The sequence below is a fragment of the Parasteatoda tepidariorum genome, chromosome X1, assembly GCF_043381705.1.
Source record: "Parasteatoda tepidariorum isolate YZ-2023 chromosome X1, CAS_Ptep_4.0, whole genome shotgun sequence".
In the NCBI taxonomy this organism is placed as follows: domain Eukaryota; kingdom Metazoa; phylum Arthropoda; class Arachnida; order Araneae; family Theridiidae; genus Parasteatoda; species Parasteatoda tepidariorum.
In genome coordinates this window covers 34,526,473-34,546,390 of record NC_092214.1, presented here as the reverse complement: position 1 = coordinate 34,546,390, position 19,918 = coordinate 34,526,473, and the positions used below count along the sequence as shown (strand labels likewise).

At 28.8% G+C, this 19,918-nt stretch overlaps 1 protein-coding gene across 1 annotated transcript in view; it reads left to right on the top strand.

Moving 5' to 3' along the window:
* Nucleotides 1–19,918, top strand: part of LOC139426973 (uncharacterized) — a 238,153-nt gene that overhangs the window by 109,244 nt on the left and 108,991 nt on the right. The window contains exon 2 of the mRNA XM_071187246.1: nucleotides 1,600–1,737. Within this exon, the coding sequence (XP_071043347.1) occupies nucleotides 1,600–1,737 (138 nt within the window). The remainder of the gene's footprint in view (nucleotides 1–1,599; nucleotides 1,738–19,918) is intronic.

Here is a 19,918-nt window from a genome sequence, read left to right as displayed (position 1 = left end):
TTTTCAAGTAAATTATTCTATTCAGAAAAATATCTTTGAAATAGTTTTCATTTTAATTTAAGGTTTTTTTTAATATATAAAAATGTGGCCTATTCACCTATATAAAGAATCTAATAGAGAAAATAGTGAGTTAAATTTTAACTATTTTGCGAAGGCTATTTTTAGGATAAAAGAGGTTTCTAGCGAAAACCTTTTTTTTTCCTCTTATTTTAATGGAAAAATAAACTAGTTAGAAAGGATTTCAAGCCCTTGCTCAATCCTTTCAACCTCTCAAATTATAAGTAAGGTTTCAGGATTGTTTTTCTTCTCTCTCGCTTAAATATTAATTGATACATAAAATGTCCCTCGTGTCCGTCTATTGTAATAAATTAACAAAAAGATCATTTTTTACAAGGATTATTATGCACTGTTATAGTTTTCATTCTTAAATTATGGTAAAATAACAGGCAGCAGTTTGTCTATACAATTAACCGTAACCTTTACTGTTTTGAAACCATTTACAACTGGTTTGGTTAAAAAACCATGAATATAAAACTATATGGTTTTTAAACCATTTACAACTAGCATGGTTTGAAAACCGTAAAAGATAAATTTAACTGAATGTTGTAGATAGTGTAGCAGCTTTATGGCTCTGCCATCTACACGTGAATGAGAGTATTGTATTCTAATAGCCCAGGGTCACAAATTAAGGAGTGCAGGAGACGGGAAATTCTGCGTGTCTTGAAGGGAATGGAATAAATAGTGTTGTACCAACGCTGGGATTCGAATCGAAACTTCCTTCTTTCGATCATGACATTGACAGATTAACTCTCTCGGCTATAATATGTACCTATCTGTAAGGAACTAATATTTTTCATTACGCAAATCTAGTTGGTGCAATAAAATTCTAGTTGATTAACCGTATTAAGTGAACACGGTGAACAAAAATTTTTTCACACTGTTAACAATTTGAATACCATCTAATTTATAGTTATTTAACTGTTTTGTTTGAACAAAGTAAAATAACAATTAAATAAATCGTTGTTTAACCAGTTTTTCCGAGAAATTTTTAACAATATGCAGATGAACAGAAGTCGATGGAAATTATTTATTGTTAAAACATACCTTGCTTCGGAGCAGGATTTGTACTTGTATAACTTGTTTATAGTATACAAGGTACTTTTAGTTTAAATTCAGCTTTTTTAATTTCAACTACAAAACTTACTAAAATTAATTGTTCATAAAAATTGAGATATTGAAGAATACAAAATAATTGCCACTTGTATATTTAAAGCTGTTAAACTGTTGTTAAAATTTTTACTATCTTTAGTCCAATATTGAAAATAAAATATGGCTCAAATTTACTGCTTAGCTACTGAGTTAAACTTAAGCATGTTTCCGTTTAAAATTAATCTAATCTTATAGTTTAATCAAATTTAAAGAATGCAAAGTTATGTTTTTACTTAGTGCCATATAAAAAGGCTGCAGCAAAATTAACCATATATGATTCTATACTCTCCAAAACTTCTATCAGTGAAGACACTCTGAAATAATAGTTAAAAATTTTCCTTTTATTTGCATATTTATTGGGATTAAAATTACTTTATCTTTCATTTTCAGTGTGATTCTGGAGTTGCAGTGGATTCTTTTTTTCATTCGTTATATAAACAGCCAACAATGTCTGCCATTCTTGGACCGGGAACTTCAGAAGTTACCGAAAGACTTGCTCGTGTAGTTAGCAGATGGAATATTGTTCAAGTAAGTTTTTCGTTTCTAAATGAACAATAATTGCAATCCAAAATATTTACATGTTTTATTTAAAAAGAAATTAAATACCCTTCTGTTAAATTAAACGGTCAAGTTTACTATTGTCTCTGTTCTCACTCTGGGAATTGTTTATTAGAATTGGTCTGAAAATTCTTCCTAAACTTTTTCCTTCAATTATTAATATGTCATTGCCATCTTTATTTGTGTAGGACAATATTTCACTAAAACAAATTATTATAGGCCTAACAAATGTTTTAAAAATTTTTAATTTAATTTAAAAGTCTATTATTAGTCTATTTAATTTAAAAGTCATTAATTAAAAGTCTATTCTTGAAAAATTATTAGTATAAATAAAAGCTTTTATTTCCTTTTTGAATCTTCGAAATTATTTCTTCAGAATCATTATTATTGAGCCAAAGTAAATGAAACTTAAGACCATATCAAAATGAAAGTTATTTACCGCAAACATTAATAATTTTTCATCCGTAAACTTTGTTCATTCCATTTATTTTGTTTCGTGCTCATTAATGAAACCAAAATCTTCCACTGCTTTTATAAACTGGCTTTAAAGATAAATTAATGATCGTCTGCATCTACTAAAATTACAATATCGTCAGTAAAAGTTTCTGAGAAGTATTGAAATTGATAAAACTTTTCAAATATATCTGAAAAATAATTTATTCACAATGTATAAAATAATGTATCAATGGCGATAATATATTATTTTTACCATTATATTCAGACTAAAATTTTTACTTCAGTTTGGAAGCGTTTAATATATTTAATTCATGATACTAAATAATATAATAATCCTTAAATAATAAATTTTATATAATTTATGAATAATATATTTTTTAATAGCAATGATATGGCCACATTTAAAAATTCAAAAAAATATAACATCAACGAAATGAAATATCCAGCCGTCTTTTGTACAGAGACGAAGACAGTTTATTTTAATAAAACAATTTTTACACAATAATTTTATGATATTTTCAACGGTCGGACAGACATGTGAAATCCCTCCATGTTTAACGATAAAAAATTCAAATTTTCAATGAATGCATAGTTGCTAGCGGGAGCATGGAAAGAGATCCAAAACTCGGCGAGTTTTCAATAGATAATATAACCAAAAATAAAGCCATCCTCACGTTATTAATATTAAATTTCATAAAATCTGGATACAACCTAATCTCCAAAAAGACCGTTACAATTTGATATAACCCTGTAAATGAAACATTTTTGAGGTTAGAAAAGTAAAGCAGCTTAAAGAAAAATAAAGTTAAAAATAAATTTTGACTTTCGATTAATCGCGACACTGAATTGATGATTTTTACACTTGTATTTAATTAAAAACGTAACCTAGCCGCTACATTGGTTGTTAAGAAAAGAATAAAAGTATTCATATTCGCTTTTTATAAAACAGGATAAAAATTTAGCAATTTATTTAATTTGATTATAATAGGGTTAAGAATGGTTAAAAAATTAAATTTATGAAATTAAGGAAAATTTAAATGCTATGAAATATTTAATCCCTAAATTAGCATCACAATATATAAATAATACATTTTATAAAAATTAAATTAAAAAGAAATATAATTGAAGTAATAACAGAAAGCCAAACTTAGTTTAATCTTATTTAGTAAATTGTATGCCATGAAATAATATTATATATGCTATTAATGTGTTGTCTAAAAAGTTATAAGAATAAAAATATTTAATATTAATATTGCTATTATTATTATTATTAAATATTTAATGTTATTAAATATTTAACATTATAGATATTACTATTTAGATGAAGTTTTGCTTCGACTTCATAGACTTAAAATATTAACGGAAAATTCATTTCAATTTCCATTTAGAACTATAATATAGTGCTGTAATGAGGGATTAAATTGGTCATAAATGTGATTAAATAAGACACCTTGTGAAAAATTTGTGCAGAGATAATGCTTAACATGAACCAATACTTTCAAGAATTCAGAGGAGAAATTTGCTCTTTCGGACACTTGTACCTTCAGACATCTACAATTTCTAAAAGATTAATGGCAACATAAGCAATGTTTTTATTTCTAATTATGATCTTAACCAATCGATGACATCATTAGCACCCGAAGCATTGAATTTAAGTTTCCATGAGTGATAAAAAATTTCATTACTTAAGAGTAAATTTGCTTTTACTTTCTTTTCATTTTGCGAACATGAATTTATCAAACTATTGTACAGAGATTAATTTGGTTACAGAGGAGATTTTCCTATGTTCCAGTTATAACAAATAATGATAGTTCATTTAGAGTGAGAACAATTTTATTTTTTTAAGCATGTATTGACTATAAATTGTGACCTGTTTAAAGAGGCAGCAGATTTTAATAATTTTCATACCTTTTGTTGGAAGGCAATGTGTTTTAATCCGTTTAATCCATTTTGATTTTAAATACAACAAAAATCATATTCTATTAGTATATTTTGGTTAAATGTATTCTTAAAATAATTTTATTGTTTGTTTTAATTTGCATATTATGAATTAAGGGAACAGTGAATGTATGTCTTTTGGTTCAAAATGCTAACAAGATGCATCTTTATCCTAGAATGAGCTAATATTTCGTGGTTTAAAACAAATATTAAAGCTTATTTAGATTTTAAAAAACATTTCCAATTATTCTATCTGAAATCAATATCAGCATTATGAAATTTAGAACAAGAATTCTGGAAAAATTGGCACCAATATCCACCATTCTTATTACAATAAACTGTGTATTCTACTTGCTTTGTTTTGCTCATTCATTGCGAATCTATATTGATTGTTTTTGCATGTTATGTTTAAGCTGATAACGTTTATTTTATTTCATTTTTGTATAACAAATACATCTGCAATATGCATTTTTTTTAGTTTAGTGTGTTAAAAATATGAAAGGGTCGTGTTTCGGCTTAAAATTGGTTTAAAAAAATCACATGTTGCAAAATTGTTTTGTACCTTAGGACAGCTTGCAATATCTATTTTAAGATGATAAAAAATTTTTACTTTAAATTCATTCCTGTTGGAAAAATATATTACAATTAAAGACATTTATGTATTTAACACTTTCATCTCGGCAAAAAAGCGCCTCTGTCCCTTCCTCTGCGCTTAGAGTTCCCATGCAGTTCTAAAATTGAAATAAAATGTAAAACTTAAGCATCTTACTTTAAAGAGTAATAATGAATTGCAATCAATAATTATATTCAATAATACAACAATCGAACACATCGAGTATTCCTGGAAGACGAATTATCTCGTCCATCGCGATGAAAGAGTTAAAGGTTGCATTTAATTATATATATGACTGTAAGTATCGAAGCTCCAAACTAAGCTTATTCAGTAGCTTGTGATAAAGTACAAATAAAAATAATGCAATAATCTTTCTAAATATAATAAAATACAAATCTATTTTTATTTGTTTATGTAATTATTGAGAGTTTTTCTCCTTTAATTTAAAGTAAATATCCCAATAGTGTTCTCGGTAACATCAATTAAAATTTCCTAGATTTATCCAAAAATTATTTATTTACCACAAAAAAATAAATTTTATAATTTTTTTTTCATATTTGACTGACACTCTAATATACATTATTAAGAAATGAAGCAGATAAGCAAGGCTCATTTCTTTCGCAGCTCCAACTGTTCATTACTTATTAAAAGATCTCGTATCAGCTATTATATGTGAATAAAAAGACAGTTATGGATCTTCTAGCTGAGATTCGATGATGGAAAAAAGTATTCTTTGACGAAAGTGCTTGTTACAGCAGGAATTTACTTTCTTATGAGGTCTTCGGATATTTCTTTTCGGTTCTCTACGCTACTTGTTTTGGCGGAGAAATTGCGAGATACTGAAGGCTTTGTTTTATGACTTTGGGATAAAACTGAATTGTTGATGTTCAGCTTTTATATACGTATTATGAAAGTATGATTCAGTGGCTAAACATTAAATTAGGTCGCATTCAACTAGCAAAATTAATTTAAATAAATTAGTAATTTGATTTGATTTCAAAAAATTAAAAATATTTCCTTTTCCAGCTGGCCCATGTTTCTGGCTCTATGGGAACACCAAAAACCTCGGTATTATTTACCGAAACGGTTTCGTAATGATTTTGGTGAAATGAACAATAAAAATGGTTTTATAATGCGTGATAAAATTGGGTAACTGTGGTAAAATTTGATCATTTTTCAGTGATACCTTAGATAATGGCATGAAACCATTTATTTGATTATATTTACTTTTAATTTTTTAATTTGTCACTAAATGCGAGGCTGTAAGAAATATAATTTTGAAAATCAGAATTTTTAGGTAAACCGATTCCATATGAATTTAAAAGTTACCAAATGAATGATTCAAATGTCGTATATTTTGGTTTTTATTAACTGAATAAGGGGTTTTTTTACCAGAAAACTCATTATTATACAGTACGGTAATTGTAACAGACTTTCGAAAGAAGGTGTTTAAATATGTTGCGATCTCAAAATTGACGAATATAAATGTTGCAAACGTCTTGTTTTAATCAATCTAAAACTTCATAACTCATTGCAAACAATTAGAAACCCCTTTCACATTTTATTGAGTATAATATGTAGAAAATAAATAAATATTATTTTTCATAATCGGTACTTAATTCAATTTACCGAAACTGAAGTACACTGTTAGAATTTTCTCTCTAAAATTATGGTAAAAAAACTGGCAGCAGCCAATTAATCGTAAAGTTTACGGTAAAGAACATTTTTTACCTTTACGGTTTTAAAACCGTTTAGAACTTGTAATGTTAAAATACCATGGATACAAAATTATATAGTTTTTTAACCATTTACAACTAGTATGGTTTCAAAATTGTTAAAAAAAGACTGGACATGGAAGATAATTTAGCAGCTTCATGGTGCTGCCATCTTTCCTCAACGTATTTTAATATTCCTTGGTCGCAAATTAGGGAATACAGGATACTGATAACTCTTCATGTGCTTAAGGGATTGGAGGAAATTTTGTGGTGTCAACGCTGGGACTCGAATCCCCGTTTTGTTGGACATGAGATTGACAGCTGAGCCCTCTCAGATGTAATGTTTAGCCAGCTGCGAGAAAAGTGACTTCATTAGGAGGGAACAAGTTGGTGTGATAAAATTCTGGTTGTTTAACCGTATTAGGTGAAAGTAGTAATTTACAGTTACAGTCAATTTACAGTTTGAATGCCATCTTATTTATGGTTATTTGACTGTTTTGTTTGAATATGGTGAAATAACAATTAAATAAATTGTTATTTAACCATTTTATCCAAGGAATTTCATGCAATGTGCACTTAATTTTATTGGGTGGGCATTTTTGCAATATTCTTCTTTTCCATGATTTGTTAATGTTACTCCTTAAACATCGCAAATAAAGAACAGCTCATCATACTTAATCCGATTTGTTGTGTTTACATTTATTCTGTTTCGTAATCTGCAGAAGCAGAAGTTCCATTCTTATTTTTGTCACGTAAATCACGTGGGATGTTACAATATGCAAGAAAAACATCTAAACAGAATGTAATCACATAAAAGTGACATTTTCGTTCTCTGCATCTCCCAGATCTTTTCCAGAGTAATTAATTCCTACCTTTTTACCATTGCTGACAGGGAAAAAAAGAGTGATATGAGCTTTTCTTTAGCCCACTTTATGGTCACTGCTTACATTAAATTACGCTTTTTCGTAGAAAGAAAAAAAAATCAAAGGTCAAATGCATTATTTATGTGGGTGAAGAAGTGTTAGGTGCTTCCATTAAGTCAAAACAAATAATAGCTCTTTGGACAGGGAAGAAAGCAATAACCTCTAACATTAAAGAAGGTGACAGCAAATAAATGATCATTATTCACCTTCAAGATTTTAAAAAGTTTTATTTCGCCTAGCTGTGCAGATCGATTTTAATTTCAAAAATTACTTTTGTCAAAGCAGAATTTGTGAATCGACGCTTCACGGAAAATGCCTTATTTCCGTTTCTCAGTTATCGTTCTCTAACCTCTCTTTTTCACGATTTTTTTTTCTCAATAGCTCTTAAATTATGAGAAAGCTATTTTTAGCAAGTTATTAGATTTTCTACCGGTAATAAAACAGTATCACTATTTTCTTTATTGATTTTAAACTATTCTCACGTTTATTATCTCAGTGTTTCTCGACGATATTATTATTTCATTGAGATGTCATTTTTTTAAAGTATCAATACATTCTCCTGTGAAAAGCATTTTAACAATTAATATAGTCAGATTGAATTCTATGCCTGTTATTTCAAATGTTTCTTGATTAATTTTTCGCAAAAGTAAAAAGGCAATGTTTTTCATTCTGAAACTAGCCATTTTTCCCACCCTAGTCAAGGGAATAAACTACATTTCCTGGTTAAATTATTAGATTACGCACTATTAAATTCCATGAAAAATCGTAATTATCTAGTGATACTATACAGCTTTATTGTTTTTACGTCGCTGAAACCGGTTTACCCTTGGTTTACCGGTTTACGTTCCTGTATCAATTGGTTAACATTATAATTCAATACGTTAAAAATAAATACAAATAGGAAGCGTGTAAAAAATCTCTCGAATAAAAATCCATTACATGCCTGTTTAAATATAAAAGTATTGCATATAAACTCGCACAAAACATGTAATTATTAAAACATCACAGTGCGTCAAATAATTTGGCTTAATTATTGTAGTATAGGGGAGAGTGGGGTCAATTGTAACATTTTTTACTTAACTATTTTAAACTAACAAAAAATCCAATATATTATTAATATTAATTGATAGACGAGTAAAGTAGACTATCCTCTACTAGAAAAAAAAATAAATACCTTATTTTAAATGTTATTATATTAGTTATTAACAATTTTTGACAGTCGTGCACTTGTTACAATTGTCCCCACTTACGGGGTCAATTGTAACAGTTCATAAATTCAACTAAAACATAGTTAATTATACATATTATCATAGTTGTGATATATTTTTTTATTGATCAAAATAGTAGTGATATTTTAGGAGTAAAAATAATAATGAGCAGAGACCTAAAGGGTTAAACTTTTAACTTTAAGGGGTTAAAAATTTTAATTTATGCTGTGAAAGGTGACAAATAAAATAATGCACATGCAACATAATATAAATGATATAGGAAACTATTGGTGGTTCTTAAAGAGTTAAAAAATGGTTTGCAAACATAAGATTAATTATTTTCAGCAGTTACAATCGTCCCTTTACTTATTGTTACAATTGTCCCCAAGACGCCATTTCAGCTTCATTTGTTAAAAACAATGCTAGTTAATTAGTAAAACTAATCTTTTTTTTATTGAAATGTTAATTAAGGTGTCCACTTACATATTCGGTTACTAAATTGTATTTGTTTAAACAAAATTACTTTGTTACAATGTAATATTCTAATACCAAAAAAAGTACTTGCGTGGCGTGAAACTATCTTTTGTGATGTAACTCTCTCAAAAGTACATAAAAATGGTTGCCATCAGGGGTGTACATGTAGATTTATTAAATACACCTTGTGCGCCACCTAGGAATCAAATCTAGATCCCGACACTCGAAATTTTTGCTCTGTTACAATCGTACCCTGTTACAATTGACCCCACTCTCCCCTACTATTATAATACCTGATATAATAAATATTCTATATTTATATAGTATATCGTCTAATTTATCCAATCGTCGAATTTATATTATATATCAGGGGTGGCCAACCTGCGGCTCGCGAGCCATGCGCGGCTCTTTGAAGAATTATTTGTGGCTCTCGATAAATGTACCCGAGTTCCCTTTTCATTTTTTTGCTTTTATAATTCAAAAATTATTATCGTTCTGTATGCGTTACAAAATGTCTTTTATATTACTGAGAACAAATATGAAAGACTGAGTGCAACATTGTTCAATTCAAGGTGAGTTTTCCATTTCCAATATAATTATGACACAAAAAGCATCTGGAGAATTAGAATTAATAGAGATGCAAGAAGATCAAGCCCTACAATTAAAATATAAGTCGACATCGATTACTGAATTTTAGAAATTTATACCAGAATCGAAGTATCCTGAATTAAAAAAAGGTCGCTTGTCGAATTACTTCAATATTTAGAACAACGTACTCAGGTAAATTATTATATTTCACTTTAAAATTCGTGAAATCCTAACACCGATCTGTATGAACTAACCAGCATCTCAAAGAATTACTGAGAGGTGCTGTCACCAATTATTCACCAAATTTTAGCGAATTATCAAGAGAAGTAAAATAAATGCGTTTAATTTTTAATATTTAAATTCAATACGCATATTTTGTATTTTAACTTATATGTTCTCAATACATATAATTTTTGTTGAAAAAATTTAATACCTCTTTTGCATACCTTTTAAATACGTATTTAATTGCGGCTCACGAAAAATTTCAAATTTGGAAAGATGGCTCAACTATCAAAGAGCTTGGCCACCCCTGTTATATATCGTCTAATTTAACCAATTGATACACGAGCTTAAACAGGTGTAAACCGGTTTCAGTAGCGTAAAACAATAAAGATGTATAGTATCACCTGATAATTAAGATTTTACAAAGAACCTTTTAGTGCGTCTAATAATTTGGCTGATTTATCGAAAGATATTTGAAAATAATTTGGCGAAAGCAAATCGCCAAAAAAGCTGTGAGAATTAGTATAACCCTGTAACTGATACACTTTTATGGTACGAAATAAAGAGCAAAGAGTTATAAGTAGATTTTTATTTTCGATTCAGCCGCGAGAGGGAGTATGAGTCTTACATTAGTATTGAAACAGAAAGTCAGCCGTTACATTGATTGTTAAGAAAAGAATAAAATATTTTTAATTCGATTTTTAAAATGTAATGAAAATTATATAATTGGTTTAATTTAATTAAAATTCCATTAGAAAGGATTCTAAAAAAATAAATTTAAGAAATTTTATCGGCTAGGAAATATGTAATGCCTATTGTGACATCAAGGGACTATTGGTGACAGTCTGGCAAACATCCCTGAGAATGATCCCAAGACATCAAAATTTTGCAAATCTGAAGAGGGGATGGCTCTCGAGCTGTGGTAGCCCGACGCCCTGTCGATAATGACAAGGGATTTTATGGTAGTAGAGCTTAAAGAGGACCTATACCGCACACCCTCTGTCCCTTTGCAGGCTGATCCAAGTGGTCTTCCACCCACTCCCTGACGACCACTGCCAGTAATGCTTGACTAAGGTGATTCACTGTGAACAGTGTCTTATGATAAGTCAACTGTAAAACTTAATAATTCTAACTTATTTGACTGTTAATTATAATCAATCAGCATTTAAACTGATTGCACTTAATTGAATTCATACAAAAAGACAATTTGTTCTTAAAACTATCTTCCAAACGTTAACAATTTAACAAAAAAAAATAGCAAAGCGCATTATTATTGTCACAAATGCATTTCAATCAAATTTAATGCGAGATATTAATTCATGCTAATCTTAATAATTACTGTAATCATTTCAAATTTAGAATCTTCACCTGTAAAATTCTCTTAAAAATTAATTCATTTTCTGTCTTTATTGATGCGTTACATAACACGTGATCAGCGTACTTTATTTACTAGTATATTCTTTATTGAATTAAGGAAACAAACAAAGTAAAAAATTTAAGTACTAGAATGCAATTACTGAAATCTAATTTTTTCTAACTTTAGAAACTTTAAAATGCCAGGCTTATGTTTTCGCAGTTTTTCTCCTAATGATTATTTTTAATGAATTCCAGACAAATTTAATTTTTGCGTTATAAGCATGATTAATTCATCTAATCTTTTTAATTAAGACATACGAGCGACTTTTGTTTCTTTGCTTTTATTGTTTTAATATCTTATCCAATTAAGATTTGTTTTTTGAAACCTTTTTTTTCCAACAAAGTAATGGCAATGGAGTACACAATTATAAGACACAAGGAAAAAAATAGCGAATAAAAAACTGCATTGTTTTTTTTTCTTATAATAAAAAATTGGAATAGTTGAAAATTTTTGTTGAAATTATTTTTATTGTAAACTAAGTTTATTCAGATTTGCCTCAAAATTATTATCATTTGTTTATTATTCGGTTTTCATTTCATTTTATACCTGCGTTTTCATTTAATTATTTGTTCAAAAAAGTAAAATTTAAATTAAACAAAATTTTAAAGAATAATGTCACTATCCTTATTTGTACAGATTTTATACGATGTAACCAAAACGAATTTTAAAAAGTGGTAGCAAAATAACATTTTCGTTGCAATTTCCAAGACAATTGGAACATGCTAATTCGCAATTTACTCATGATTTGTCTCTATCACTCGCAGTTTTTTAAATATGCTTCTAAAACCATTTATAATTTACTTGTACAATTTGTTGCTAAGTGAAATATTCATCAACATCATTAGCTGAAAAATAGCGGGATTAGGTCACATGACATATATTCCATATGGAAATACCTAGTTAGATATAAAGCACATATAAACTTGAAAATACTTCTTTAATCTAAAAGAGATAAATTTCTAGAGATAAAGTTCAGGGGATAAATTTTAAGGGTCAAGTTGACAATCAACTGTCTCTACTTTCTAATGAATTTCATAGTTTTACACAGCATTTACATAGTCTTAACATTTATAATTTTGAAAGAAATTGGCTTCAACTGATTTGGATGTCCTCCACGCATTTCTTTCAGTACCATTGAGTAAGTCTTGGAAGTGGATATCAACAATTTCCTTCCTTACTTGAAGTCCTATGAAAACTTCTACACAGCCGCGTAACTTAACTCTGGAAATTCGTTTGAGTGAAAATGAAATGAATCTGAGTCCTTGTCTATTTTTTAAAAATCTAAGACATTGAAAAAAAATTGGAATAAGTATCTTATTTTTATTATCGCTAGAAGCAATATAAGAAAATAATCATCCTTTTTATCACATCCAACGTATTCAGCAAATACCCAGTTGAACATTTTATTTTATTTCATGAAACCAGGGTTGAACAGAAGGCTTATCAAGGTTGCAATGCGGTCGTTAAATTCTCCACATTATTTTCGATTGTCAAGTCTTTATTCTGGTTTCGTCATTCTAGTTAGTAATCTCCCACCATTCGAGTTGAAGAAACATTTTCGTCCTATATTTGAGAGCTCAAGTTTCGTCACCAATCACGTGCTTTCCTGACGAATTGATTCTCAAAATTAACAAAATACTGCTCAAAGATTACTGAGACGTTGAAAGTGAGAGTTTTATTTCTGAGAATGCATCTGAACTTGTAGTCTTTTCACATCAACAAGCCCAAATCTATATTAGAAATCAGTCCTTTATAATATCGAGATATTGAACGATCTCTCTCTCAACCCTGTGGTCTTTCTCTGGGTGCTAGCTGCGTGTGTGCTGCATTGTAGGAAGTGTTTCATTTCAACCGTGGTTAATTGCTTTGTACTTAATTAGTATATAGCCTGAATATGCTCGTAAATGACCTTTTTTATTCTAAAATAGTATAGAATAAAGGTCTGACACACCTGTTAAATACTGGTGTTTGAAATACTACAATGAAGTCCGAAAAAATATGTATATAAATTAAAGTTTATCTTTCAAAGTAACGCAATTATAATTAGTAAAGTACTAGTTTAAAAAGTTATAAAGGTTTGCTGAAATGCATATTCACACAACCATACCTTTTATATTCAGACTTTTCCTCACTCCATTGTTCATTACATTCTAGAATCACCTATATATATTTTAAATGTAAAAGTCTTTCTAAATACTTTTCAATAAAAAAAACGTTGACACACTCACTATTAAAGTTTTTTTTAATGAATTTCCGTAATTATTGTTTGTAAACATTTGCTCCCTCAGAAAAATCAATCAATAATATAAATTTGAATGTTTTCTATTTAATTATTTTATATATTTCAATAATTGTACAGTTACCAGTTCTAAAAAACGCATCAAAATAAAAACTAAAAGAATTGTTTCATTGAACGAAAAAATTTGAGAAAAAGAAAGATCTTAAACATAAATTCCAACGACAAAGTCTTGTATGATCGAAACTTCCTAGAAAATATATTTATTCTTCAATTTTTTTTATTTTTAGTTTCTTGAAAGACTTTTGATAACGCAATAATACTAAAATAAACGCTTATCTTCAAGTTTTGTAATTTCAAGTTTTCTCCAACATTTTTCTAATATTTTTCTAAGCGTTGATTAAAATGAACGAAAGTATTTTTCCACATTTCTCTATTTTTTAGAATTTTTTCAAGATTGCTATAGCGGCTTCTGTAACAATCTTTTAAAAAAGCAATAGTTTGAACTCGTAAAATATAACAAACAGATTAATTTTTGTTTAGTGATTCGTGGATTTAAAGATTATTTTTTTTTTAATTTTTTATTCTATTTGATGATTAAAGCGAAAGAGTAACTGAAATACTTCATTTTAAAAATAATGAAATTCTCATAATTATTAAAATAAATTCAGCTATGAATTACAGTTAAATTTGAGAAAAATAACCAACTAACCGACAAAAAATTTACATTACCAAAGCTAAAATTATCTTAAAATTATGAATATGTTATAAATTATGCAATGCTAATGTCAGTAATTCTTTCAAGTATAAGGGAGATCATACCTAAAAAGTGTAACATAATTTTTTAAAAACTAACTTTAAATACTAAGAACCTAATATCAGCGTTAAAAGGAGTGAAAATAGATTATTATTACTTTTAGGTTTTTAGCACGATATGGCGTAAGGAAATTTATCATTAATATTCGGAAATACTCTCAATGAAATAATTTTTCAGTCGATTAATGTCTCTTGCTTAACCCCTCGCCCTAAAAGTGGGTTAAATATGAAGAAAAATAGGTTATTACTTTTAAAATCTTAACACCTAATAGCAGGAAAATGTTGTTTTTAATGTTCAGCACCCTCTCGAAATCATTTTTCAATCGATTAATGCCTTTTGCCTCATACCATTTCATGAGAAAAGCAAAATATAAAAAACATTTCTGCACCAAAAATAAATAATTTTTCGATTACTTTCGTTACCGGGAGTGTATTAAAATACTTAAAAATGTTGTTAGATGTTAAGGAATAAAAGAATTCTTTTTTTACCATTGCTTACTTAATTTCAAAAAATCTCGTTTTGAAACAAAAATCTCAGTCCATCAAAAAGTTGTGCACTTTGTGCACCTTCTTTAGAAGCTGAAAAAAATTTAAAATATCGTCAACAATGTTTTTTTTAAATGTTTGGGCTAAAAACAGTAGTTACTCAAACGGCCATTAAGTGGTATACGAATGGGACCATTAGTTGTAACGCTGTAAAACTAAAGCAGTAGTTTTTAAATTAAGTTTCGTTTACCAATTAAGTTTCAATTACCAATTTGCAAAGTTATCGTGAGCAAGTCAGTCCCAGGAAGCATATAACCTTACGGCAACCCTGTGTCAGAATTTTCTTTTCAATGTCACTAAAATGTTTTCACCAAAAGCCCTTTTTCAATGAAGCAAAAATATTGCGGTTTCAAATCTTTCATCCAAAAAAGGGTTAAAAATTATTTTTAAAGCTTCTTCTAAAAAGTATTGTCACTTAGATAAAATGGTCAGTTAGGTCCATAATGACGTTTTAGCTGAAGTCATGCTAGCCATAGGATCAAATTCCATTGTCCATTAAAATTTCATGACAAGGTGGATTTTAGCTGAGCATACAAGACGTTGCGAAAAGAAACCTTATAATTATCTAGAATTAAGATTATTTTCACCTTAAGACTAGCTTTATTCAAGGAGTTTTTTTCACACTTGTAAACCAAAATCTTTCATCCTAAAAGGGTTAAAAATTATTTTTAAAGCTTCTTTTAAAAAGCATTGTCACTTAGATAAAATGGTCAGTTAGGTCCATAATGACGTTTTAGCTGAAGTCATGCTAGCCATAGGATCAAATTCCATTGTCCATTAAAATTTCATGACAAGGTGGGTTTTAGCTGAGCATACAAGACGTTGCGAAAAGAAACCTTATAATTATCTAGATTTAAGATTATTTTCACCTTAAGACTAGCTTTATTCAAGGAGTTTTTTTCACGCTTGTAAACCAAAATCTTTCATCCTAAAAGGGTTAAAAATTATTTTTAAAGCGTCTTTTAAAAAGTATTGTCACTTAGATAAAAGGGTCAGTTAGGTCCATAATGACGTTTTAGCTGAAGACACACTAGCCATAGGATCAAATTCCATTGTCCATTAAAACTTCATGACAAGGTGGGTTTTAGCTAAGCATACAAGACGTTGCGAAAAGAAACCTTATAATTATCTAGATTTAAGATTATTTTCTCCTTAAGACTAGCTTTATTCAAGGAGTTTTTTTCACGCTTGTAAACCCTAAGACAATCACGATTTTAGGTTTTTATATAGTAGGTTGTTTTCCAAGGTTTTGGATTTGGGTAATATGTGTAGAATAGAACAGATTGTCACAGATCTTGTTTCAAGATTAGGAGGTTTACACGTAAACCACATGAAAACCTTTTTAGGTTCACATTAAAAGTTTTTGCTGAGTGAAAATAGACCTTATTTTGCCATTTGGGGTGAGACACTAAACAATTTGGTAAGTTATTGTGAGCAAGTCAGTGTAAAACTAACCAAATTGCAAAGTTTCTGACAGCAAGTCAATGTGAAACCAACCAATTTTCATAGTTACCGTGAGAGCAAACAATTTAAGAATCTAAGCAACTTTGATTCATGATGGTCGCGTGCGTTAGGTTTCATATTGCCTATCATAATCACTAGTGAGATATGGAAAGGAAATTTTTATATCTTACTCATCATATCATTGTTGTGTTAGGCAATGTTACCCATAATTAAATTTAAGAAAATAATTACATATCCCACCTCTCACTAATTTTTTACGCGAGCATCGAAACAATTAGTGACATGACATGCAATTTACAATTAATAATAGTGACATGCTTAGTATGTCTACATATGATTGAATGTGATTCAGCCAACTTTAATGGAGAAAAAATTATGGAAATTATGGTTCAGTCATCAGTCTTACCTACGTATGCGTTCTCCTTTTTTCTAATTATTTATTCTTGAAAGTATGTATTAAAATTTTATCTCAAAAATCTGCCAATTTAAGAAGTGCCTAATATAAATATAATTTATAAAAATAGTAGACAAACTTTACAACAATTAGCAAGTAGAGATTTACCCCTTTCAAAGATAACTTTGTAACAGGGTCAACAGGGATGAGGAAACCCCTGTTGTCATAATAACTTATCCCAGCATGTCATTGAGTTTTTACTGAAGGAGAAAGCGCTAATATTTAAACACCGTAAATAAGCCATATATTCTCTATCTTAAGCTCTCGAATAAATCTCCTCTTTAAAACCGATAGAGAAGTACACTGGTTTTTAACTAGAAATTTAAAATTGGGCAAATCAACCACTGCTGGCGTCATAAGAAAAGAACTTAAATTGGTTGTACAATGCGAAGGTATAAAGCAACTTTTTTACACTATCAAACCTATTGAAGCAAAAATTTGAAAAAGTACCAAATGAAAGAAAATTAAAAAAAGAAAATCACGGCAAGCTGAAAGATATGAATGTTGGAGCAAAATAAAGCAAGTACTCCGAAATCGAGTATAAAATGAAACGGAACCAAATGAGACAAATGAAACACGTGATAACTCTTTAAATACGAGGTAAAGTCAATAAGTTCCTGTAATGGTCGCCTACATTCATCTTGATGCTCGTAAAAGGGGAATTAATTTTTTTGGTGATTGACAGCACTATTAACAAAAACGCACAGTCATCAGTCAAGTAAATGGGAGAAAAATATCAGTCAAGAATTTTAAAAATGTCAGTCAAGTGAATAGGAAGCAAAATCATCATCAAGGAAGGAAAAATTTCGCTTGATAAAAGCCGAGAGAAAGTGATGGAGGTGTTTTTAGATTGCAAGGGCGTTATTCATGACGAATTTAATCCTGAAGGCCAAACGTCAATAAATATCTTTACCTGAAGATCCTTAAACAGCTACGAGATGCAATCAGAAAAAAACGACCTGGAAAATGGGCAACAGACGATTGTTTTTTTTTAGCAACAATACTCCACCATTGTTGTACCTTGCCAGACGCAATGTTACCACTCTGGATCATCCTCCCTATTATCCTGACTGAGCAACAGTGGATTTTGACATGTTTTTACGGTGGCTGAAAACGAAATTTAACGGAACACTGTTTTGTGGATTTAGATGAGATAATCAAAAATGCGACGAAGCAACTGTAGGACCTCTAAAAAAACGGATTTCCAGGAGTGCGTAGAACAGTTTTTCGAATGCTGGAAGAAGCGGTGGAATGCACTTTGAATGCCAATTAAATAAAATTGTTTTATTTTTAATAATTTGTAATTGCTCGATTCCGGGAACTTTTTGACAAAACCTCATGCAAGTAAAATGCATGCTAAATTATAAAACACTTAAATAAATTCTGAGAAAAATAAACTTCTGTCAATTTTCGCTGAAAATGAGCTTGAATTTTAAAAGTAAAGTTCATGCTTTTAAAGAGGCAATTTCATGATTTAAAATACTTAAAAAAATTATTCTTATTAAAATTATGAATATTATTTGAACAACTAAAATGTCGGTTAAAATAAAAAGACATTTAAAGAAAGATCTGAAAAACATGTTTTTGTGCATTTTCTTTAAAATAGTATTTCATAAAGCTTTCATCCTTCTTTACACCAGTTTACTACAGTTATATATGTAGTTTTTAAAAATTTAAAAGCTAATCACCACTTTTCGAATTTAAATTACCATGAAAAAGTTGCTGTTATTGAATGAAAACTATTTGTTTTACAACTTGGTGAAACTACTATTAACACCAACTCGAAGTGCAATCAATCAACTAAAAAAGAGTACCCAAAAGTGAAGGAACATAGAAGTAGGTAAAAAATGAAGGAATGAAAATCCGTGTAATTGAATACTATGAGAATCTTCAAAACTACAGAATGACGGTACACAATAGAAAAAGGAAATTAATGACTCCTCCGGAAAATAGACTTTCTTTCTCTGAAAACCTGGTAGCGAAAAATTCACTCAAATAAATTATACTTGAAGCTGTTTGAGCTTTAGTAACTCCTAACCAACTTCCATGCATTTCTTGTTTGAGAAAAGAAAATGAAAATCGCCTTCTTTCGAAAATGGAACTATCATATATGTTATCGTTAGGACTTGCATAGTTATATTACATAATATATAAAAAGTTATCATGTTATTTAATATCAAAAAGGTTGCTAAGGGAGAATAATGACCTCATTATATTTATGTGAAGAAAGCCACTATAATAATATCATAAATGCTTCTAATATTGCAATTGAACTATTTTACTCGATGTTCTATATTAAATTGATTGTTTTCAGAAATTGATAATAAGAAATAAGTTAAGATTTCAAAAATAAAATATTATTGCAGTAAATTCATGCGTCAAGTCATAAAATTTTCGACTTTGATTTTTTTTTTTAGTTTTAGTTAAAATATTCTTGACAGATGGAACTGCAGATAGTGAACATATAAATAAAATGAAAAAAATTTAAAATCACGCTATTTTTTTAAGAAAAATAATTTAATAAATTAAAAGAACTCTGAAAATAGTTTCGAAATATCATTCACCAGCCACAATTACATAATGAGACATATTGTGATGGTATCCTTTTTTACTAATTTATTCTTATTTATTTATTTTTCTTTGATTTATAAGTATACTACACAGAGAAAAAAAATTGTAAAATTACTGTTCTTTATGGTAATGACTTTTGCAGAAAGAAAAAAACATCCATAACTCTGGGTAGTAAAAAAATTATATACGGTATTTAAACCATTCATTTGATAATCTTTTCGTTCATGTATAGCAGTGTTTCCCATATTTACGACTTTCGTGTACCTTTCTAAATTTTTCCTATCACTGCGTGCCATTAATTAAAAAATTTATGTATTTTTTTCTATTAAAAAAATTGCACAAAAGTTAAAAAGCACAACTGGCTGTTGACACCACTAATTATTAACTGTTAACTCTGCAAAAAATAGCCAATAAAAAATAAGTAATCGTAAATTTTAATGGCTATCTTTGTTTTTAAATAAATTTTTTTTCAAATTTCAGTTTATATATATAGATTTAAGATTATTTTCT